This window comes from Rhinoraja longicauda, chromosome 28 (genome assembly GCF_053455715.1).
Source record: "Rhinoraja longicauda isolate Sanriku21f chromosome 28, sRhiLon1.1, whole genome shotgun sequence".
NCBI lineage: Eukaryota > Metazoa > Chordata > Chondrichthyes > Rajiformes > Arhynchobatidae > Rhinoraja > Rhinoraja longicauda.
Window position 1 is genome coordinate 27,593,967 of NC_135980.1, and position 24,350 is coordinate 27,618,316.

The following is a 24,350-nucleotide window of genomic DNA, read 5'->3' on the forward strand; positions in this document are numbered from 1 at the left end:
TCCATTGAACGAGGAGGCTAGCGAGACCAGGACTCTTCACTATCTCCAAGTGGGAGGACATGTTTGTAAGCAGAAGTGTGGCAAATAGAATAGACGTACTTAAGAGCCTTGTCACCAATGGTGGAGGTGAAGTCATTATTAAGGGAAAATAAACCCCTATAGGCACTTTGAAGAAAGATAAATAGCCAGTGTCTGTTTCCCATGATAGGGGTGTGTAAAAATGGAGGGTATATACTTACGGCGAGAAGGGGAAGACTGAAAGGAGATCCGAAGGGTAATTTTTTCACAAGAGGAGTAGGTGGTGTCCGGAATTAGATGCCAGAGAGGGTGGCGATGGCAGGAACAGTAACAATTTATCTTATCAGGTACATGAATGAGCAAGACATTGAGAGATTAGGAATAAATCCCAGCATGTGGGTGTAGTATAGATAGGCATGATTGACGGCACATACTACGATGCCATTACAGGTCATAATTTTCACCAAAAGATGAAAAAAACAGTAAAAGTCAGAACTTTTACATTTATTATCAATATTCTGCCAATTTTACATTTGCATTTTTATCCGTTTAAATATCCAGAGGGTTAAATACAATTTGTCGTAGTTATAAAATGTAAACCACTAGTGATAAGTCACATAACACCAGTACAATTGAGAAATATGAACACAAAACAAGGCAACGGAGGAAAGAGATAAAAATCACATTTTTATAGCTGAAGCTCTGTGTAAGTGGTTTTCCTGAGTTGGGAAATTTACTTTCCTGTTCTAACCCGTTAGAATAAGTGACATTTTAAAACAAATACAAAATATTCAGTATTAAACACTGAAAACAAAGAAACTAAGGAAACAATCATCGCACAAAATAAAACTTGAAGCCGTATTTGTGGAAGCTTATTTTTGATTTCTGCCTTCATGTTTGCAGATGGAATAAAACATTTAAATTCATGTCTCAATTACTATATTTCAATTTTTATAATACTTTAATTTACATTTGCAAGGACATACCTTTTTGCATTACTTTAACTACTCTCAAGTTCTATTCACATTTCAAATTATTTTACTCATCAGACTACTGATATACTTTTACCAATAATCCCATTGTAGACATTTAGTTTTTCCATGTGGAATAAAACATTTGAAATAAAGGGTATCTTTATTTTATTTTTTCACCTGTCTTTACCTTTTCATTTAAAAGGATAGAAGAAATCTATTCAACTATGTTGACTCTTCAACTGGAAATGTCTATTCTTATACCTTTTTGTCTGCTAAATCTAGCATAGGCTGCTAGTTTTTTCAGATCAAGGCTGCTAGTTTTTTCAGATCAAATTTCGCATTTGTGTGACATTTGCCAAGTCATTTTCTTAAATTAAAACAGGCTCCCACAAATATGTCAAGATATGAATTAAAATTGAGGTAAAAAACGAGGAAAGATAGGCCTGCACAATATTTGATTATTACAATCACTGAAAGATATACAGCAGTTAATGTTTTCAAAAAACCCTGAGAATCACAATCTAGCTTCTAATATTCGGCACTAGATTGTAAACAGCACATTGACACAAAAGTATATATTTAATAGTCATTATTCATTCTAATTCTATCAATTTTCTATCAATATAGCATTAATTATTAGCATGTACACAGCAAGGACAAAATGGACAATATCAAAGCTGTATGTTCCATAGTGCTTTTGCTTTCTTTAAAGTGTGTGTTCATTTATGTCTTTGGTATACAGCAATCACCATCCTAGTAGATTAAGAAGAAAATATGAAAAGCAAAAACTAGGTTTCCAATATTTAAACACAATGATTAAAATAATAACATCTAAAAAAACCTTCGAGTTGCAGGAATGACATTTAATCACACACTGCAAGAAATTATTCAAGCAACTGGGTTTACATTTTGACAATAATCAAAAAAATCTGCATGATTCTCTTATGCTATAGTTTCAAGATAGAAAATGGCTTAATGCAGAACAGGTAAACGTTTCAAGTGTTGTTTGAGACATGTCTGCTAGAAGCTATTAAGATGTACCAAGATTCTGCATTATCTGTGGATAGTGTTGTAGAGCAGAGGGATCTAGGAGTACAGGTGCATGGTTCCTTGAAGATTCAGTCACAGGTAGATAAGGTGGTCAAAAAGGTTTTTGGTACTTTGGCCTTCATCAGAGTATTGAGTATAGAAGTTGGGAGGTCATGTCGCAGTTGTTGAAGACATTGGTGAGATTGCATTTAGAATATTGTGCTCAGTTCTGGGCACCATGTTATAGGAAAGATATTGTCAAGCTTGAAAGGGTTCAGAAAAGATTTATGAGATGTTGCCAGGACTAGAGGGTGTGAGCTATCTGGAGAGGTTGAGTAGGCTGGGTCTCTATTCCATGGAGCGCAGGAGGATAAGGGGTGATCTTATAGAGGTGTATAAGATCATGAGAGGAATAGATCGGGTAGATGCACAGTCTTTTGCCCAGAGATGGGGAAATCGAGGACCAGAGGACATAGGTTCAAGGCAAAGGGGAAAAGATTTAATAAGAATCCGAGGAGTAGCTTTTTCCCACACAAAGGAAGGTGGGTGTATGGAACAAGCTGCCAGAGGAGGTAGTTGAGGCTGGGACTATCCCATCGTTTAAGAACCAGTTACACAGGTACATGGATAGGACAGGTTTGCAGGGATATGGACCAAGCGCAGGCAAGTGGGACTGGTGTAGCTGGGACATTGTTGGCCGGTGTGGGCGAGTTGGGCCGAAAGGCCTGTTTCCACACTGAATCACTCTGACTGTATGACTCTACAGTGACCTGCTAGAGATATTTGCCTGAAGTAATTTTTACCACAGGTGAGCTTTAATTTAGTAGTTTTAACATAAATTCAAGTCATTACATATAAACTAGCCAACTCATTAAGTACTCCTCTTATTGAAAATCCTATGTAAATGGACAGAAAGGAAGTAATTTACATTTTAGGAAATGCTGCCAATAAAGAGTATCCTTTATCAGACTTTGTTTTGATATAAAATTACAATCATTATTAATCAAACCTTGATTAACTTGTATGCGTAGTATTTCACGTTTTATTTGAGATCAATGGTATTTGTACGCCGTTTCCTTATATGTATTTTTAAATTCTTGTTAACGTGCAGATGCTAAGTGATTTAAAACTAAAAATGTTTCTTAAAAAAATGTTTATGTTCAAAAATAATTGCGTCCACAATAAGACGACATAAATCAATATAAATTAGTTAACATTAAGAACTATTGTTTTACCATAGTTTGAAACCAAAGCAGTTGGTTTGAAAGCAGTGCAGGCAGGTCCAATTCTGTACTTGTAATTGCATCTTCTCCAACCAATTTGTTATTTGTTATGTCAATTAAATTGAACAAATGCTTCAATTTCTGTCCATTTACTGCCTCCTGTAGTATACCTATATAATTTTCACAATTCTTTGTCAGTGTTCAAAGCCCTTTGGATGCATATTATTCATAATATGAAAAGCAAATCTGAAGGATTACTAAAAATGCACCCATTCAATTAACAGATAAATAAAATATATTATTTGAAAAGAGCATTTTCAATATACTGATCATGCTACTGGTGAGGTTATGTTAAACAGTTCTGTTACTCTGAAGATTTATACCCCCATTTTATAAAACATCAGAAGCAATCAAATTTGGTTTCCTGGGCAAGAGATTTGGACTGCAAGAAGTCTTGCTCACTTTTCAAAATATCTTTTTCATTCTCCTTGCAAGATTCAGGCCACAATTAGCCCAAAGGCAAACACTTCATTTTACTGATGTCTGGTTCAGGTTTCTGCACAACTATGCAATATAAATCATCCTACTAAACTAAGCAAATTAAGAAGCTGAATTCCAATCTGTCTTTTGACTCTTGATGGACCACGTGACTTGATATTACCAATTATGAGTGCACAAATGTAACTGTCAAAGCACAGATCACTGTTAAATACCAACAAAAGACTGGAAGTGCAAATCTATGTATAAACTTTCAAAACCAATGTTCCTTTAAAAACCAAAATAGTCATCCAGAATAGCTTCTATAGCCACATTAAGATTGCAGTGGTCTGCATTCAGAAGACTTTTAATTTAACGATTACAGTGCAAGAGTTAAATGGAAGAAAACTCAACAAGGAATTTCAATCTGCAAGGCTGATACTGTTTATGGTTGTGGATTCCAAAACAGTCATGTCATTACTTTTTTCAAATTGTGTCCATTTAAAAATAATGGTCATCCAAGGAATATGTTTTGCTAATTATAAAAGGAATTTTGATATTTTAATCTCTCCTTCTTGAACTCTTCAATTAAATTTCCAGCCATTGGAGCTAATAATATTTAAAATTCAAAATCCCAAATGCACTGAAATTTTAAGGTCACTTAAATACAACCATATCAATAAATCTGCCATTCCTGTTTTACCACAGCATGGAGATAGAGATATCCAGCTACTTGCATCCAGCTACTTGCATCAATTGTACAATGATAAATGGGCAGTACGCCCTTGTCCATGCTAAACACACACCCAAACCCTGAGCACATTTATTAAAATGTCTAATTTATTTGCACTCTAGTTTTGAAAATTTGCTATGGGCTTTTCCAAGTTCATCATTTTCAAAACATTTAATTCATGGATTAGCAATATATTTGGGTCTAGTTCGACAAACAGTACATTATTAAAGAGCTCCCTTGAATCACAGGGTTTACATCAGCTTTACATAACTGGACAATTATTTTTAAAGACCACAGGGATCAACTACAAATAAAAATGTAAGTCACTAAGGAACATAGCAGTTAACAGTATGGCTTTCCTCTGCATTATTTTTCTGCCAATTTCTTTTCGTGGGGATATTGGTACTTTAACTTTGGGGAGCTATCCTTATTTCATGTAATAATATGTGAATCTCACCTCAAATCACCATGTGCAGAAGCAGCAACTTAGTGGTCAACAGCTCACACCAAACAGAGCGTCTCCACTCTGCCAACTGAGATTAGTCAATTTTGCACAAGTGTGGACACTGATCTTTACGGGTTAGTGCAATAGTTGAATGTTGTCTTAATTACCAGATTAGTTTCTCAGAGGAAATCAGAAAGCAAACCAAAGCTATTTCTAACAATTACTAAAATTCTGAAGTATTAATTAATGAAAGTTTTCTGTCTGAACCATTTATGTTACTCATCCAAATTCCCAGAGCTTCTTGGAGGCTGAAATTTTCTTATCCCATTCATACTAATGATTTTAGATACAACTAGGAATATGTATGCAGGCAACACTTCCATTTCTAAAGTCACAAGATTTATATTATCGTCTATATGGCTTAATACAACAGTGCATCTCCTCATCAGGAGTTTATGTGATATAGTTACTCTTGAATGTGGGAATGGATTATAAATTTCATGCTGGGACTGCATAACGCGGGGAAAGTTAGAACAAAGTGATATAGCAAAACCAAAATGATAAAGCCATAAAGCTTTAAGGGTATCCAATCATAAAAAAATGTCTTGATATTGAATTATTATTGAAATCAAGCTTTTTACGAGTTAGAACAAAGTGATAGAGCAAAAGCAAAATGATAAAGCCATAAAGCTTTAAGGATATCCAAACATTAAAAAATGTTTTGATATTGAATGATTATTGAAATGATCAAGCTTTTATGCCTACAATATTTTTACTAACTTACTTAAATCGATTTATCATTTTGGCAACATGGATTTTAAGAAATAAACTCCTAAGCTTTTCCATTTTATTGTTGATCATTCTACCCAACTTGCAACATCTGTGACTTTTCTTTCATTATCAGAAAAAAAGAGACCATTTTTTATAATACAATATAGTTCATAATTTAATCTACGTTGATGTTTAAAGCGCAACAAGGTTGCAAATATTGGTTTGGGACTAATTAGACTGACAACTATTAGCCATAATTATTCTTTCCAGGGTCATTCTTAATCTTTAAATATTATCAACATCAATTCCAGAATCTAAAGTTAGTTTATCACAACTCAGTATTTAAATCACAATGCTCATGTAGAAAGGATGGAGGTATATTTTGTGTAAGGCACTGAGTCCCTTTATTTCTTACACTCTGTTTAGCTATGGTTATTTCGTAAACAAGAAGAGTTTTTGGTAGCAAGGAAAAATGCTTCTAAGAAGTAATATGATAAACAACTTTACTATTCTCACTACCAATTTTTGCAAAATGAAATGAAGTATGAGCAACTTCATTAGCTATAGCTATGTGCCCTCCTACCCCCACTACATTTACAATATCACTAACTTGTAGGGAAATCAAAAAATCTTCCCTAAGATGAAGTTGAATGCAGGTTATTTAAATTAAAAATACAAAAGAACCCCACACACTCCAGAAAAAAACCCAATTAACAAAATAAAAGTTGGGGAAAATATCTCAAAGTTGACAACTAGGAAGTAGATTATGCAGTTAAACTAGTTCCACTCCCTGGAATGGTAAAGCAATATTAACCTTTTAACCCCAGAGCAGAACCACGTCAAAATGTCAAAAATGTAACTCAATACAAATATCAACTAAACAAAGACCAAAATATACTTCAGATTACTAATTTATTATTTCTGATGTGCTGTACATGCACTGAATCACACTAAAAAAAAAATCAATCTGGCACAGCATGACACCATTAAAAAAAATTGAAGAATCACATTTGCTAGCAACAACTGAGGATCCATCTCATCTCCCAAAAGGATAAGGTCACTCGGTCAACTACAACAACATATCGACTTTGTTTTTTAAAAAGCCAATATAACCTCCCTGTGCTATTATCTCCGAACATAAATTATCATTTTATCACAGCAATTAGAGACTAGCAAAGCATTATTATGGAGGAACAGGAAATTGCAAATTTAATAGATTATTTTCTACTGTTATCTTGTTACAATATAAAAGGTCAATAATCCAGGGGCAGACAAAGCACCAACATCATTGCAACCCTCCACTCCTTCCAACCATTTCTCTCCCCAAACACCAAAAAAAATCTCAAAGCAGCTCCACTGTGATAAAACAACTGCCCTCAGGCTCTTTCTTCTTCGCAAGCCATAATGCAATCAGCGGATTTATTCTACTTTCAATTTAAAACTGATAATATTACAAAGATGAGGTAGTTATCTGTATTTAATTTTAGTGCCAGAGTAAAAAGATAATTTAGGAAGCTAATATATCTCAATTAACAGCACTATAAATAAATTCAGCTACATTGTTAAATTGCATTAACTGGAGAAAATGCCACAAAAAGTAATACCATCCAAAACACCTTATGCACTATGCAATCAGCTTTGAATGTGTTCATACTGAATGATGGAAACATTTCCAATAAAATATTTAGATTATGCTTTAAGAATATCATTAATCTGAAGCATCATTATGACCAATATTCAGCTCTTAAATAATAAACATTTGGCATTGCCCAGCTAAACATCTGGTACTTACAAATAGTGGCTTTTGAAAAATTAGATTTAACATTTTGGGACTTCAGCGTGTAATTTAACTACCATATCAGCATAGGTTCTGAATGAGTGATGAAGATTATGTTTATCAGTGATATATTAAGTTGATATTCTGTTCAGTTGTCAAGTAAAAAGTTTCCCATAGCATCCAACAGGGTAAAACTCTTACTTTAATACCAAAGAGATCATCAGATATTCATCTCATTTATCATTTGAGGGAATGTAATATGCATAATTTAGTTGTTAATGTTTGACTGCAGGTAAGTGAACAATTTTCAGAAATAAATTATTGACAATGAAGTGCTTTGTGTCAAAAATATGAATAATCTATGCAAATGCAACATCTTTCAACTGAAAATGTCTCTGCCTTGTGAAATGTTTAAGCATTAGTCTTTTGTTTACAATTCAACGCCCAATGAAATACTATAATAACCTGACCAATTAGAGCTGGAACTGAAGGGGCACCACAACTGGGTTCAAGCCATAACATTTAGGGTTAACTAACATAAGCATTATTAACAACTAGACAGCATTTCCTACCCTGTGTGCAGGCTGGACTGCATAAGGACAAGTTGGGCTTGTCAATCATGCCACCCACAGTTCAGTAGCCTGCCAATGCTTGCTGCTTACAATTGCCCAGGATGATGTTTTCCAATCAAACCACATCCTAGCAAGAATACACAACTTCTGAAATAGGGTGAATACATGGCTGTAAATGGGTTAAAACATTAAAAATCTTAGTCACAAGTTGTCTAAATATTTCTATATTATCCAGGGACACAAAAACAACTTAATACTAAATCTACTGGAAATAAAGTAAAAAACAATACACTGGTACCCCACTCAGCGCTACCTTGCAGAATGTGGATCCGCTATAGCGCTCATGGCTCATGAAAAACTTTTACAAATATTGAAACTGAAAAAAGATCAAAACGTACAAGTTCATCAAATGCGTCCTAACAACTTCCTGAACACAGCCAGGTTGTTCATGTTTCCTTAGTCAATGAGAGCACATTGCATCATTGGTGCTCGACCAATGACTGTGCCAGATATAATGACCCTCTTTTCGAACTGATTCAATCAGCACTCCCATTCCTGGCATGCATCTTGAATGCTAAGTGAGATTCAAGTAAAATTAACTTGATGTTCTTGAAGGCCATACAACCTTTACCAATGATAATAAAAGCTTGATCTGCATTACAATTTCAATTATATTACACCTATTAGGCAGAGGTAGAACAGGGCAATAGAACAATGCTCTGTAAACTGTAAAAAACCATGACTATAAAGCGCATTTTTTGTAGGACAGGCTGCAGATAGTGCTTTTAACAGCTTTATAACACATTACATCTATTTGCTTTATTTTCTATTTAAGTAGTTGATATTAGCTTCCAAAGGTTCCAGATCGCAAGCATCTCACCATCAACCCTAATCACTTAAAGCCAGTAAAACTAAATAACCTGTAACAGAAGTAAATATATAGTCTTTAACAATCTTTGCCTTTCAATCATCTGTGCGATTGAGGACAATTTCAGCATGCTGATACGTCATCTTCAACACACATACGACATGATGCAGTCAGTGCAACATCATATTTAACAAATTAGATGAATAACAGTAGTGTAAATGTAAAACAGAACAAGGAAAACTAGTTATTTAGCAAACTATTACTTTGAGTGGAAGTATTCAGTTGAAAATTTATAAATACAAAACAACTTACGAATTGCATCTTCTCATGGAACATATAGCACTTGCATAAGGTTGGCTTTCACAATCACTGCAAAAATATCTATCCTTGGATTGTGATTATCTATTAAGCAGAACATCTTTCTATATCACATCTGCTTTAAAGGTGATGTACATTCCAAAATAGTATATTTTCACAAGATGAACACCACAAAGCCAATTCTATATAAAATATTTGACTTCAAATGCCACATTAAATATTACAGTAAATGCAGTGGAGTTTGCTGAAGACCAATGCCAAGCAAATTCAATCTCAATTCAAAAACAGATAAGGGGAAGAAATATTTTATGATTGCTAGTCTTTGTACACATCTAAATGTGTAATGTTTATTACCATTAATATTTTGACCGAGGTGTGCCATCATAATATGATATGCAAACTGTAGGTTAACAGTTTAAGGATAGTTTACTATATTGCATTTATAAAATAAAGCCACATATTTTGGGGAGGACAGTCGGCTCAGCACGTTTCCCCTGTGATTGTAACAGCAAGTCCTCGGGGCAATTGGTTAGCAGAATTTCAGGTTAGTTGCCCAAAAAATGGAATTGCAAGAAACATGGCTTACTAATATTTCTGGAAGCTATAAAGTCAAAAGGGAATGTTGTTCATTGTGATTTCTTGGAAATTTAATGGGTAGCACACAAATAATGAAACAAATTGCAGTCCCAACATCGCTGCAGTAGTACTAAACATGAACCAATTAAATAAAAAATAAAGATCTATATGCACATATACGATCAGAATTAAAAGACCCATGATGAGCACCAAGGTTAAAATTTGCCATTTTCTTTTCCCCAAAATGCATTAAAAACTGACTTTGATTAGAATGGTTTGCTGTTTTATGATCTGAAGAAACTCCACTGTATTAGGGTCCTGTTGTGAAACTCAAAAATATATTAAGTAATGTTTATAATAAATATGCTGAACCGCTGTAAAAGTCTGTATATTGCTACAAGTATAAGAATGATATACATAAGTGGATAAACATTGAAATAGCTTATCCTTTTCTTGATCGGCAGTAACTGAATATAGTAAATAAGCAATATCATAGATGTAGCCGAAATATTCCTTTCCTTCAAAAAATATCAATATTCACTTATAAATCTCAATTAAAATAGCACATCATGGAAATACGTATATATTCTTTAAAAGCTGAACATGGCTGAAAGGAAGAAAAAAAATGTAACCAATAATAAATCAGCCTTCTTGATTAAGTAGATGCTTGAGGTATTAGTAGTACATAGCTGCTCCAGGATCCTATGAGGTAACCCTAGAAAGTTTTAAAACACAGATGAATATACTCAACTGTGGGATCCCTGTTTTAGCCACTCTAATTAAACCTCTGACGAATAAAACTTAATTTTCCTTGAGAGTTAAAAGCCTGAGAAATCCTTTTAAAGTGTTTGGCGGTGATGCACTGTGCTCATGTTGGCATTATTATAGATGCAGTCTCATGGTGAAGAGTTTTTTGAAGCATGTGATGACGAGGATGTAGGTGTACGAGTTACAGGGAGACCAGGTATGCTTTGCGAACTGTTACTTTTGCTGCCATTTCCCTTAGTGCCGGATGCACCAGATACTCCAGGTCCTTGACCAAACAGGACACCTAAGTAAAAAAAAAAAAGCACTTGCATAACTAAACATGTCATTTGAAAATGCTGGAGTAACCAGAAATACCCCAAATTCACTTCCAACATTTCAGTCAAATAAATTAATATCTGAATTACTAAAAATATCATGAGCAATCTTACAGCCTTAGTAACTGGTCTGGTTATAAGTTACAATGCATATAATTCAGGAAAGGGCATTAATTCCAATAGCTCAAGAGCACAGCTCTAATGGCTAACATACTTTAAAATATAATCAATCCCTAGTAACTGAAATGTAATATATTAATATTTATATAGTGGCAAGCAGGTAATTAGTTGGGTGGTTACAGAATAAATTCTTGGAAACTATTTAAATATTACTGACAAGATTGATGCAATTAATATAAATTCAGCACTATGGTTTTGGGGCTATGATGAGTCAGGAGTCCAAGTAAAATATTAGGTATCTGTCTGCAGGAAGGAGTAGATTAAGGTTTCAATGTATTTAGGGGTGGAAGGTTAGACGTAGCATTCTATGGGGACTGGTACTTAAATGCCTGTTATTCATTATTAATGCAAGTGATCAGAGCTCTGCAAACAGAGGGAAAATATCAACATTTTTGGTTAACAACAAAATAGGAAGGAGGTTATGATAAAATACAGGACGATAATACAAATTTACAGAATTAGAATAAAAGAGAATTTTTTACAATACAGATAATTGCCAGGCTATAAATTACATACAAGATCTTAAAACTATAAAAGAATAGTAACAGGATTTGGTCAGTCGGCCACTCGAGCCTGCTCCACTATTCAATGAGATCTTGATTGATCTAATGGTCCATAAGTCCACTTTCCCACTCTATCATAAACCTCAATTAAAATCCATCCGAGTTTTAGTTTAATTTAAAGACACAGCATGGAAATAGCCCCAACGGCCCACCATGTCCATGCCAACCACTGATCACTTTGTGTGCAAATTTTCTGTGTTTCAGGCACAAGGACACCCAAATTTGTTTGAGTTGTAGCTTTCACCATTTACATAATAATCTGTTTCATCAGCTCTCCTTCCAAAGTGAATTACTTCATATTTTTCCAACATTGCACTCACCAACCAACATTTACATCCACATTTAACCAATCAATATTCCTCTGTAAACTGTACCGGGCAATTTCTCAGTTCACTTTCCCACTTACCTTTGTGTCATCTGCAAATCTGACTACAATACATTCACTTCCTTGCTCCAAATCTCTTACACTGTGAACACCTGCAGTGCACCATAGGTACAGATTGGCAAACTAAAAATAATCCTTTATACAAAATATACACTACTTCCCGCTGGTTGATCACTCCTCTCTCCATGCTAATATATTACTCTGACACCATGAGGTCTTATCTTGCGAAGTAACCTTTTACATCTGGTTGCAATCCATTCAAAATCCAAATACATTATTACATTTACTAGTTTACCTCTATGCTGATACTGTTTGATCAAATTGTGATTTTCCAAATGCTCTGTTCTCTCCTCACTAAGTGATTCCAACAATTTTCCAATAATTGGCATTACACATTCTGGCCTTTTTTGTCTCTTAATCTTATTGAATAAGCGTGTCACAGTGCCATTTTTCCATTCCATTCCTAATTCACCAGAAGCTGTATTTTGGAAAGATTACAACCTGTGCATCTACTATCTCTAGCCAGTTATTTTAGTCTCCTAGGATACAACTAATCAGATCCAGATTATTTGTCAGTTATCAGTTATAACTTATTAGTGTGCCTAATATGAATTCCCTGGTGACAGTAGTGATATTTAAGTATTCCTCATCATTTTACTAATTAATGAATGTTCGTGGTATCATTTACCTTAAAGGCAGATGCAAAATATATATAAATTGTCTGTCTTTTTCCCCATATTTATATAGTCCTATTCTCTAAGGGGTCTTTGTTCACTTTGACCTCAGCTTTTTTTTAATGTGCTTGAATTATATTATCAGATTTCATATGAAATAGAACATTCAGTTTCCCATTTAACAGCTAATCAAAAGTTCCTTTTACTACACTGTCACAATTATTTGCTTTATATGAAACTTCAGATTCACCTGTGTAGACAACTCCATTGATCTCCACTGACATACTGATACTGTTCATACCACTAGTGGCAAGGTTCAATGCTGATTCTTGGCGTTCTGCTAAGAAATAAACACAGCAGTGTTAATATTTCACAATGGAAAATAGATACAAGCAATGACATGAAATAGCTCAAAAATAACTTATCTGATTCTAAATCATAAATATTCTCCCACAGGACCTCAGGGAATAAAAAAACAAGTTGAATACTTTCAATTTAATAAAAACAAAATGCTGCATTATTAAAAGTGATGTCTTTCAAGAGAACATTAAACACAGGCTACTTCTGTTTCTTTCACTGGACATTAAATATTTAATTGATGTTATTCTAGGTTCCATCCCAATATTAATCGCTCAAACAACACCAAAATCAATTATTTGTTCCATTTGTGATTATAGAGTCTTGTAAAATTTCTGGCTTGAAAAAATGAAGTGCTTTCGAAGATCTCAAAACGAAAGTTCCAATAAAGATTAAAGTAACTTCCATCCTTTCAATGACTATAAAGAGCTAATTCTCTGTTGTCCAGTCAGTCATTTAAACTACCTGTCTTATTTAGAATTTAGTTCCACATGACTTTCATTGATGAAGTGACTGATTGTCTTTAATGTTACCTGGCTTAAGGTAAAACATAAATTGGAGTGGTTTTCTCTCCGCCACCTCATTTATTCAAAATGTTTCTTTAATCCATCCACAGCTGCCCCTTGTTACATGACAATGACTTTCAGCACAATCACTTTTTGACACAGTGATTCCACATTCTGAAACACCACCCTTGTAGCACTGTGGGCCAATCAGATACAACAAACACTGCTGATACTACAAAAACTTACACTGCTACAATCTACAATCTCATGATCTGGCATATCCCTCAGTCCACAATTACAATCAAGCCAAGGGATCAACCCTTGAAGAGTGCAGAAGGGCTTGCCTGAAGCAGCATCAGGCAAATGCATAAATGATGAGTGTAGGAAAATAACTGCAGATGCTGGTACAATTCGAAGGTATCACAAAATGCTGGAGTAACTCAGCAGGTCAGGCAGCATCTCAGGAGAAAAGGAATGGGTGACGTTTCGGGTCGAGACCCTTCTTCAGACGATGTCAGGGGGGCGGGACAAAGAAAGGATATAGGTGGAGACAGGAAGACAGAGGGGGAACTGGGAAGGGGGCATTGTTCTCCCTGTCTTCATCTATATCCTTTCTTTGTCCCGCCCCCCTGACATCAGTCTGAAGGATCTCGACCCCAAAGGTCACCCGTTCCTTCTCTCCTGAGATGCTGCCTGACCTGCTGAGTTACTCCAGCATTTTGATACCATAAATGATGAGTGGTGAGCATGGCGAATCTGCACTGCAGATGACTCGAGTGAATAAAAAGCACCATTTTTTAAAAATTGAGCTAAGCAATCGAACTCCACCACCTACAAGTCCACCTGCAAACCACACTCAGAAATACATCATCAGCTCTTCATTGCTGAATCTAAGGCCTGGAACTTCTTGTCCGACTGGAAGAAGTGACAAAGGAGTTTGATTAGAAAGGGCGATGGATGTTGTAAATATAGATTTTAGTAAGGCTTTTGATTAGGTCCCTCATGGTTGGTTGATTCAGAAGATATATGGGATTCACGATGACTTGGATGGATGTAGAACAGGTTTATTCATAAAACACAGAGGGTTGTGGTGGAAGGTAGGGTAAATATGGTAGACAGTCAGAACATTTTTCCCAGGGTGGAAATGTCCTAAAGGGCCTAGCTATAAGGTGAAAAGGGGCAATTTTAATGGAGATGTGCTCCGAACAGTCAAGCTAAATGTAAGTGCTGTTAGAGGAGGGATCCCCCTTTGCTACAATCAGCATAATTTGAAGATATCAACTTTGTGCAAATTAATGATCGATTTCTTCTGGCAGTGCATTCTACAATGGTGCTCAAATGCAATGAAATGACTACAACAAGCATCCTTGCCTCTATTTCAGTAATTCTCTATCATTCTAATGACAACGCTGAAAAAGTTGCATTGGCCTTCAAAAACCAGTAACTGGTGCACTATAAAGCATAATTGTTCAAGTACAGCATGACAGAGCAGGACAGGAAGGGTGATGCTGTTGTGGCGACAGTGAGGAGGAAGGACAGTGTGGTGACAGTGAGGAGGAACTCCCATCAGAACTTTTCCTATGATCATGGAATAGTATGCAATGCATTTATATTTCATTTCAGATATCCCACTGAAATATGTCACATGTGCTAGTGAGAACTTCCACCTCACAATAGGTCAAAAGCAGATTTACAGCCAATTGTCAAGTCATCAGGGTGTGATTTTTTTGTTTATTACTTTCCTTCCAAGCCGGTGCTGTAAATAATCATAACATCTTGTAATTTGCCAACACTGCTGCATAAGGGTGGTCACTGAAGCACTACTTAAAGAGAACTCTCATCATGCTCATCAGTGAATACCACAATTTAAAAATTGCTCTTTATGAAATATCACAAAACATAAAACGGAAAGATACAAGTGTAATTTACTTTAACATATGCTCTAGATTTTAGTTAGCCCACATCTCATCCCTTTCGCATTATACATTTTCTGTCTTAGAAACAAAAATATCTTGTAAAGATAATTATACCTTGGCTGTTGATTCTGATATTCATTGGTATTTGGGCTGTCATAGCAAGTAGATTCTGTTGAATAACCCGCTGCATCAGTCGCTGTTGTTCTTCCATCCCAACTACCAACTTCTTCTCTGGCGGTTCTCCGGACTCGAGCTTTTCTCTCAGCTGGTCTAATGCTACAGCTTGTGCAGCAACTGCAGCCTGAGCTGCAGCTACCTGGTGACCAGTCAGTGAAATTGGAAGTCTACCCCCCAGTGTCAGTGGAATAACTGAATCGTCCTCTGCAAAACCAATGATACACATCAACATGAGATCTATGAAACTACGCAAAACATAAACACTTAGAAATTAATTAATGTCAGGGGGGTGGGACAAAGGAAGGATATAGGTGGAGACAGGAAGATAGAAGGAGATCTGGGAAGGAGGAGGGGAAGAGAGGGACAGAGGAACTATCTAAAATTGGAGAAGTCGATGTTCATACTCAACTCCATCCAAGGACCCAAACAGTCTTTCCAGGTGAGATAAAGGTTCACCTGCACCTCCTCCAACCTCATCTATTGCATCCGCTGCTCTAGATGTCAACTTATTTACATCGGCGAAACCAAGCGCAGGCTCGGCGATCGCTTTGCTCAACACCTGCGCTCGGTCCGCACTGACCAAACTGATCTCCCGGTGGGCGAGCACTTCAACTCCCCCTCCCATTCCCAGTCTGACCTTTCTGTCATGGGCCTCCTCCAGTGTCATAGTGAGGCCCACCGGAAATTGGAGGAACAGCACCTCATATTTCGCCTGGGCAGCTTGCAGCCCAGTGGTATGAACATCAACTTCTCCAACTTTAGATAGTTCCTCTGTCCCTCTCTTCCCCTCCTCCTTCCCAGATCTCCCTCTATCTTCCTGTCTCCACCTATATCGTTCCTTTGTCCCGCCCCCGTCATCAGTCTGAAGAAGGGTCTCGGCCCGAAATGTCACCCATTACTTCTCTCCCAAGATGCTGCCTGACCTTCTGAGTTACTCCAGCATTTTGTGAATTTGTGGAATTCTCTGCCTCAGAAGACAGTGGAGGTCAATTCACTGGATTCAAAAGAGTTAGATAGAGCTCTTAGGGCTAGCGGAATCAAGGGACATGGGGAGAAGGCAGGAACGGGGTACTGATTGTGGATGATCAGCCATGATCACATTGAATGGCGGTGCTGGCTCGAATGGCCTACTCCTACACCTATTGTCTATGTATCTATGTATCTAACAGCCTTGGGGCATGCAGAAGCCCAGACAATCATATCAACTGTTATCTGAGACCCCATGTCTGGATACTGGGACTTATGCTGGGATACTCCGGTATCTCCCTGCATTCGTGGAGGTACTGGGGTGGAAAATCTACCCACTTACTTTTCAAAAGCTGGTTAAAAATTAGATTTTCAATATGCCCAATATGAGGCGTGGTAATTCTTCTAAATTATTTACAAAATCAAAATACGTACCTTTCTTTATTTTCACCAGTTGGCTTATGGGGCTTCCATTAGTTGTTGCTGGACCTGGCATAGGCACTTGCATTTTGGGAGAGGATAACACTGAAGCTGGTCCACCAGGAGAGTAGTTATAAAGACTTGATCCGAAGCTGTGTCTTCGACCCTCCCGCCGATTACTATCAATAGCAATCTGCAATTCATTAGGAGAGCTCAGACCTCTCTTCTCACATTCATATGGATAGAGGTATTTCATATATCTAAAAGAGAATTGAGACAATCTGTTATTGGAACAAGAACTGGTTACATTTACAATTATGCAAAATCCAACATTCAGGATACAATTGCAAACTAGCAGTAATATTCACAAGGTACAACAATTAGAAATCTATTTAGGCATGTTATAATGCTTAATGTTATAAGTGGTGATCATTAAAACAAATAATTACTAATTAAGTCATATAAATGAAACTGAGATACTCACTGGAACAACAGGGGAAAATTTTACGCATTTTAATTTTGCAGATTTAGTATATGTATATTGGAATTATAATACCATTTTGCAGATTTTTTTGGAAACCGGCAGTCAAAGGGCGACAAAAATAAAGTGAAGAAACCAGACTCATAATATTTTGTATTTTTGTAATGTAACTATTACTTCAAATGAAAAAGCTGTAGGGGCAATGCACACGCATAAATGACACTCATAATCCAAAGATCCTGCAGTAAAATTTCCAACCCAGATTACAAGTCGTTTCTAGGTTATGGCAGGACACAGTTCCTGTGAATGATTTGTAATCTAAACATTTTGCAATTCAGAATTGCGACCACGAACCAAGTTTGCACATGGCAGAAGATGCCTGCAGCCCCACTGCAGCCGCAAATTCATACCAGAGGTCTCTCAAATGCTCATACATATGTATGGGCTTCACAAGTCAAGTGTTCGTAATATGTGGAGGACCTGTATATCATATGTAAAGTGTCATTTTGATGGAGGGAATAGAGAAATAGCATGCTCTCAAATGCAGGCACTGTACAGAAGCTGCAGGACATTGTGAAGAACGAGGGAAATGTTCATAATAGTGGTGCTTGTTGATACCTAGGGGCATAGGTAGGAGAAGGGATGAGATCCTACAACATGTGTTTAGAGAGTTTGGTAGTAGCCATTTAAAGGGGAAGAACTAAAAAAGCGACTAGAGGAATAGAAGAATTGATCAGATAAATGCCTGACTAAAGAAATGGTGCAGACGGATGGGCTTTATGTTCCCGAGTCCTTGGGACTACTTCTGGGGAAGGGGAGACCTGCACAAAGGTAACAGGTCGCACCTAAACTAGAAGGCAGTCAACATCCTTGTGAAGAGGTTGGCTGATGCTGACAAAACGTGTAGAAAGGAACTACAGATGCTGGTTTATACCAGATGCTGGTTTATACCAGATAGACACAAAATGCTGGAGTAACTCAGCGGGTCAGGCAACATCTCTAGAGTAGAATAGGTGACTTTTTGGGTTAGATCCCTTCGGTCTGAAGAAGGGTTTCGACTTGAGATATAACCTATTCTTTTTCTCCAGAAATGCTGCCTGACCCACTGAGTTACTCCAGCATTTTGTGTATCTTCTGCTTCCTGGTGTTGTTGGGGAAGATGTAAACTGAGTTGGCAGGAGAATGGGGCTCAGAGTAGATGTTCAGATAATGACGTACAGCACATAGATGAAAGAATGTTGGTCAGTCCAGTAGAGTAAATGCACATCACAGGAAAACAAAGCTAACTGACATTTATTTCAATGCAAGCTATCTAACTAGACAAATTCAAGTCTTTAATTAACAAGTGAGACTATGACATTGTTGCCATCATTGAGACATGACTGAAGGATAGGCAAGACTGGCAGCTCAGTATTCCAGGGCATGGAATTTTCAGGCAGCACACAGAGGGATGGAAAGCATGTGTGTCAAGGAATGCAATACTCCACTGAGGGAGGATATCCTCAAAGGCCGGTTAAACAAGGCCATAAGGATGTTGGTATTTTGCTGTGGGTGTAGTGCAGATCTCTTAACAATCAAAAGGAGGTAGAAGTACAAATATGTAGGCAAATAACAGAGTAATTACTAAAAATAGGGTTTATAGTATTAGGGGATCTCAATTTCCTAAATATTAACCGAGATTACCTTTGTGTACAAGTCTCAGAAGAGGTAGAATTTTATGGGCTTGTCTGGAGGAACTTAATAACATAATATGCAGATGAGGGAAAGACCATTATTGGACCTTATCTTTGGGTATATAACTATTTTTAAAATTTAAAATCTGTTATGTTATTTCCTTCACAAATTGAGGGCACCTCTAGGCACATCACTGCATTTCTTTTTAGGAAAGGTGTGGTTACTATTCAAATAATGAAAAATCCATTGGTCAATTTGTTCCACAAACAATGAGAAACAATCTGAAGAATCCGATTTAGTTATTGGCCTGGGCACAGAGAGAATGCCCCTTCTTATCCATCAATGGGATCATCAAAGTCCCACAGTGACAAAGTGTTCTCAGTTCAACCTCACAATAGGAAGGCAGTTAAGAGTTGTGCTCAAGTTGCCTGCCTGTTAAATTGGAGAATTGTCCGGCATAGTAAAGATTACTGATTTGACAACAAAGACATTTTCATTTACAAAAAGGTACAATCCTGTTGCTTGGCACATTTCAAAACTGCACCCAGCAATTCCCCTGCAAATTTCACCATTTTAAACCATCATTTTTAACTCACTGAGTTCTGAGTGTAAATGCAGCACTTGTGATAGAAGTGGGTAAGTTCAGGCCTTTGGTAATTTCCCTCCAAAGCTTCTTATTAATGACTTCCACTAGGCCCCCTTTCTCAGTGACCAATACGTAGAGCATATAAAGATCCAGAACCTGCTTGGCCATTATGGGAATCCGATTGACTGGAGTCCCTAAAAACAAGAGGCATATTTAATAATAACTCAATGAAATAAAGATCACATGATCCACAACATCTTCTTAATTATCTATTGTTGCATTTTTAAAATTGTGCCAAACTGTTGTACACCGTCTGATTGTATTGATATCACTTTAAATTACAATTTGTTCAGATTATTTGTAATGTTAACAATGAACTGAATTCCATTTTTTAAATTCATTGTTTAGTTCCATTAAATCCTGACTTTCTATATCCACTTATAGATTACTCCCCGATTGCCTGCCACAATACAAATCTCAACAAAAGCCTAGTTCATTTTAAAAAAGAGTCTGTTTATATATTCAATATTAACAAACTAGTTTAGAACATTTACCCACTCCTTTATATTTGAAAATGTTGAATCTTGCTGAAACACGTCCCATGGATAAAGCCAGGTCGATAGCCAATTGGCTAAGTGGGCATTCTCCTGTATAAGCTGACCATGTTGACTAGCTTCTTAAGCAGTTTTAATAGATAGCCACTCCCACTGATAATTCCAGCAGCAAACACGAGTCAACAATCAAGAGTTAAAGCTACAATGCATTGCTAAATCATTGCAATTTTGTTTTAAATCAACCATCTAAAATTTTTATATCTTAAGTTCCAAGGAAGGATCGCAGCCCCAATGTGACAAATAGATAAACCTATTTGGAGGTAATGCAAGGGTGTAATGCTGAGGATTTATACAGCACTGGTGAGGCCACATTTGAAATATAGTGAGCAGTTTTGGACCCCATATCCACGAAAAGATGTCCTTGGAGAGGCTCCAAAGGAGGTTTACGAGAATAATTGGGTTTACATATGAGGAGTGTTTGAAGGCTTTTGACCTATGAAGGGGGATCTCATTGAAACCTACCAGATAATGAAAGGCCCAGATAGAATGGACCTGGAGAAGATGATTCCAGTAATGGGAGAGTCTAGAATCAGAGGGCAAAGACTCAGAATAAAAGGATGTATATTATACAAAATAACTATATTAAGATTTCTATCAAAACACCACAGAAACTGAAATTATCTGGCATTTATGAGCCACTACTGTTAGGGTACAGAATTAGTTTATAAGCAGAATAAAGTTCTTAGCTTCAGCAATGTATATTTCCACTAATTCTGAAATATATTCCACAGATCATTTGAATATTTCATCATTAGATGAAAACAAGCACTATCCAAGAACATTAACCTCTGTTAAAACAAAGCTAATGCCACCTACACAAACTTAGCACTTGTTATAATGTGGCATCATTTCCCCAATACAAATTCCCTAAAACAAATGTCTATATATAATAGATTTTGATTATAAACTTCTCACACAGTAAACAGATAATAGACATATTTTGAAAAAAAATGAAGACTTTTAATCCCAAGAGTATAAGACAAAAGACATGCAAAATCAGGTCGGGAAGCACGATTCATTTTCCATCTTCTGATCCACCTTGTTGCAGCCCTAGTACCTTTTTCTATCTGCACTTTCTGTGTAGCTGTGACACAATATTCTGAACTCTGTTTTCTCTTTTGCACTATCCGATGTACCAATATATAGCATGATTTTCCTGGATAGTATGCAAAACAAAGTTTTTCATTGTATCCTAGTACACCTGTCCAATACCAATCTAATAACCCAAACACTGCAAACAAATCCATAAGAAATTTAGACAGGAATTTGAAATTTGTTAACAGTTTTCCTGACAGACTAATATTTTCTAAGAAATTCTGGCTGTTTTTATATTATTCTTTTAATTCCAATTCATCAAGTCTAATATCCTCGAATTTTCTGTTAATGTTTGTGCTATTCAATCTCTCTGCCACATAATACCAGCATATTCGAAGAGTGTGGCAAAAATGGGTTACATAAATCTGTACCAGGCTACTACACAACAAACTTTTAATCAAGAAATTGAGTGGAACTGATTCATCTGGTTTCCCAAACCTACATAAGATAATTTACAGAAACTTTTCCTAAGATTTTGTTTTGAAATGGCAAAACATCAGAACATAGTACTTTATAGAGAAAACTAATTAAGTCTTCATGTTGAAAATGAAACAAATGTAATCAATTAGTAGATCCCACCACACCACTGTCCCCCACCCCACCAAAAAGTCCAATGGAAGCATTTTATAAAGGATAAATTACCTGTATTACAGAATGGGCTATTGATTGTAAGGATCACTTTCTTATTTTTATGTGGGAATTTTTCATATGAAGCAGATTTAAACATTTTATGACTCATGTAGTATTTTCCACAAAATTCTTAAGATATTAAATTAATTTCACAATATCACTTAATTATGCTGCAAAACAATGCTTCAAATTATACCAATCCTCTGTTTTGTATAATTCAATGTCAAACACAATGGGTAAGGTGGCATGTTAATCAGTTTCAGCTGCCAAGGTCCCATCAATAGATAATAATTGTAAAGATATATCCACTCCCTCCACACTACCCCTAATATAGTTGAACAGCCTACCAGCTCTTACTGGCTAGATTTACACATGAATAAATATCTGATGGAGTTTAAGCAAGCTGCCAACAAATTATGGAATTATTGTTCTCGGAAGAGGAGAAAATTAGTCAAGATGATGGGAGTTGGTGGGGGATATGATGGAGGCAGAGGACGGTACTAGGTTTGACACTTTTACCTCTCTTCTGCATGAAACTGAAAAGGTCATCCAAAAATTCTTTCCTTCTTGGGTCACTGTTCAGTTCATAAAGCTGTAAAAAAGAACACAATAAAGTACATGAAAAAGGAAAATAAGCAAATTACCTTCAGTCCATTACCATAATGGCATACAGATGTTTGAATACAAAACATGTTCTCAACCAATGCACTCTCAAAAGACATTCAAAAAACAGTAGAACAATAAATTAATTAATTAATGCAGACAAGAGATGGGTGGGAAATGGGGCGGAATAGTTATATAACATTGGAGTATTCAATGTTCGTAGCATTGGGCTGTAAGCTACCCAAGCGGAATACGAGTTGCTGTTCCTCCAGTTTGCATGTGGCCTCACACAGCGAGTGGAGGCGGCCCAGGACAGAAAAATCAGCATGGGAATGGGAAGAGTTAAAATGGTTAGCAACCAGGAGATCCAGTAGGCCTTGACAGACCAAGTGCATTCAGCAAAACGTTTGCCAAGTCTACATTTCATTTTGTTGATAAAACAATGGATGCAGTGAGCAAGGTTAGAGATGGAGCATGTGAGCCCTGTCTCATCTCCACCCCCCCCCCCCCCCCCCTCGGTGCCCCATCTGGACTCTCACACTCTTACTCCACAGTGTCCAATCACCTATATTTCTTCCTTTGGATTCAGAATTTACAACTCTCTATCCTTATCTCATACCTTTTTTAAAAAAAATCTCAGCCCTTTGTCTATCCCTCTTCTCTTCGAGCTCGCTTACCCCCACCCCCACCACAATCAGTCTGAAGAAGGTTCATGATCCGAGACGTCACCTATCCATGTTCTCCACTCCAGCACTTTGTCGTAAACCAGCATGTGCACTTCCTAGTTCCTCCATTTTATCTTCCACATCCACAAGGCAAGGGTCTAATACTTCTGTCTCCTTTTTCTGTTCGTTTACTTATTTATCTATTATTCACTTCTCTATGTTCTAGAAATCCCTGTAAAGCGTCTTTGAGTGTTTGAAAAGCGCTATATAAATGTAATGCATTATTATTATTATTATTATTATTATTACGGATAACAGTTATCAGTAATCAGTCTGAAGAAGGGTCTCAACCCGAAACGTCACCCATTCCTTCTCTCCAGAGATGCTGCCTGACCCGCTGAGTTACTCCAGCATTTTGTGTCTACATAGTTTCCATCTCAGTTCCTTGGTATGACAATATCATCCACAAAAATGAACCGGAGTTAACTCCAGGTTCTTACTAAACAAAAACAACCAACAAAAATCAAAACCTATAAGCAAAATTCACAATTCTTTGCAAATTCAATTGAAGCCAGCATGAAGTCCTGGACTCTCTGCACTCCAGCAACAAGATAATGACAGAAGAGACAAAATGGCTAGAGGCCGATGCAACCCATTTCTCCCACAATCTCACCCCCTTTCTGCTTACCCCAACCCCCCCCCCCCTACAATGAGTCTGAATGTGGGTTAGGCAGCATCTCTGGAGACCTATTCATGTCCTCCAGAGATGCTGCCTGACCCGCTGAGTTACTCCATCACTTAGTGTGTTTTTAGATAAACCAGCATTTGCAGTTGCTCATGTCTCCTTCTTTGTTACCCACTTTCCAATGTACAATTTACACTTCCACTGTTTGATGGCTCATTTACCATGGAGCTAAAAAAATCTTTTTACATGTTCATAAATACAAAATATTACTGTTACTACAGAATAAAAGAATTGGAAATACAACCTCACA

The 24,350-nt window shown here is 36.7% G+C and overlaps 1 protein-coding gene across 1 annotated transcript in view; it reads right to left on the bottom strand.

Annotated features, from left to right (window-relative positions):
• Positions 1-365: 365 nt before the first annotated feature.
• Positions 366-24,350, bottom strand: part of arid3a (AT-rich interactive domain 3A) — a 38,508-nt gene continuing 14,523 nt past the window's right edge. The window contains exons 2-7 of the mRNA XM_078424051.1: positions 22,607-22,679; positions 19,759-19,942; positions 17,023-17,267; positions 15,559-15,825; positions 12,916-13,005; positions 366-10,832 (exon numbers count right to left, since the gene is read on the bottom strand). Coding sequence (XP_078280177.1) covers positions 10,678-10,832; positions 12,916-13,005; positions 15,559-15,825; positions 17,023-17,267; positions 19,759-19,942; positions 22,607-22,679 — 1,014 coding nt within the window. The 3' untranslated portion in view covers positions 366-10,677. The remainder of the gene's footprint in view (positions 10,833-12,915; positions 13,006-15,558; positions 15,826-17,022; positions 17,268-19,758; positions 19,943-22,606; positions 22,680-24,350) is intronic.